The 1,554-nt window shown below is 40.5% G+C and overlaps 1 protein-coding gene across 2 annotated transcripts in view; it reads right to left on the bottom strand.

Annotated features, from left to right (window-relative positions):
- hnf4a (hepatocyte nuclear factor 4, alpha) overlaps window positions 1–1,554 on the bottom strand; it is a 47,732-nt gene extending 46,178 nt beyond the window's left edge. The window contains exon 1 of one of the 2 annotated variants that reach the window (XM_055652531.1): window positions 1,328–1,551. In XM_055652531.1, coding sequence (XP_055508506.1) covers window positions 1,328–1,442 — 115 coding nt within the window. In that variant the 5' untranslated portion in view covers window positions 1,443–1,551. Of the gene's footprint in view, window positions 1–1,327 lie in introns of both variants that reach the window. The other variant, XM_055652532.1, reaches the window with a different exon arrangement.

Below are 1,554 nucleotides of genomic sequence, written 5' to 3' on the forward strand. Positions count from 1 at the left end.
TTTAAGTGACCTGCTAAATAATCAGTGGAGCCTGTAAAATATGGATTTTCCTGTAGATCATCCTGTACAACACATGGATTATCCCAAATTTATTTTGCTCACTGAACTAAACTAAACTAAAACTTAACTAATAAACGAAATTAAATGGTAGTTAAATCGAAGTTAGAGAGTTTTCTATGTGGATTTTGAGACCACAGTTAACACGTTTTTAACTTGTAATTATTCTTGGTGGTTCAGACATAATGCATACCCATCACGGGGCGGCATGTTAGCGCAGCGGTAGAGTTGCTGCCTTACAGCGTTTGCAGCGCCAGAGACCCAGGTTCGATCCCAACTACGGGGTGCTGTCTGTACGGAGTTTGTACCTTCTCCCCCTGACAGCGAGGGTTTTCTCCGAAATCTTCGGTTTCCTCCCGCACTCCAAAGACGTGCAGGTTAATTGGCTTTGTATAAGTTAATTGTCCCGAGTGAGTGTAGGATAGTGTTAATGTGCTGGGATCGCTAGTCGGTGCGGACTCGGTGGGCCGAAGCGCCTGTTTCTGCGCTGTATCTCTAAACTAAACTAAATGTATTCACGCTGCTCTCATTCTGAAGGGATAACAAATTAATTAGTAATCTATAAAAGGTAATTTCAGTGGAAAACACACCGTACTGTCCCTGATACTGAGGCCATCCCTTTGGAAGTAAACTCTTTACGCAATTGCTGCACAGGATTTGTGTGAGAAAATCTAATTTCAGATAAAATATTTGTATCAATGAACTAGACAGGTTAGAAATAAGGTGGGAGGTCGTAACAAACTTAATGAAATAGATGTAGGAAGGAACTGGAGATGCTGGTTTACACCGAAGATAGACACAAAATGCTGGAGTAACCCAGCTCAGTTACTCCAAGAATTTTGTGTCTATATTTAATGATATAAGTGTCCAGCTTACAATTTAGTTGGACAGTCATTATGAAAATTGGTGGTCGAGTAATTAAATATGACTTTTTTTAATATATTCACAGCCACTTGAAAGTATAAATATCGGAATTATTTTGTTAAAAACACCAAAATACTAATGACTTTCTAAGCAAATGAAACCCTGCGAAAGTGTCAACAGATTTTATCAATTATTTTGCAGTAGGCCAACAAAGTGTGAAATCAACTTTTCAGTGCACGAAGCAGATGAGAATCCGCCCGACTCCTGCTTACACCGCTCCGTGGGTTGATTTTTCAACTTTGCTGATTACTCAGGAACAAACAGAAAAGGCCACGCTTTGGAGCGTTGCACACTTTATCAGTCAAATATAATCCCGCAAACTGCTAGTAAAACATGAGGAACTCACCATTGCCCATTGCCAGCACTTGCATGCTCTCAAACTCCAGAGTTGTATAAGCAGGATCCAAGGCAGCGGTGTAATCTGGCAAATCCATTTCTATCAGAGCTTTCGACAAGCGCATTGTGACGAAAACTCCACAATCCCACCTTCAGTGAACGACTCTGATGTGTCAGGCTTACTTTGACCGAGTCTCAGTCAGCAATGATGTTTAACAAACATTTTACTGAAATGGA

Source organism: Leucoraja erinacea, chromosome 21 (genome assembly GCF_028641065.1).
Source record: "Leucoraja erinacea ecotype New England chromosome 21, Leri_hhj_1, whole genome shotgun sequence".
NCBI classification, from domain to species: Eukaryota; Metazoa; Chordata; class Chondrichthyes; order Rajiformes; family Rajidae; genus Leucoraja; species Leucoraja erinaceus.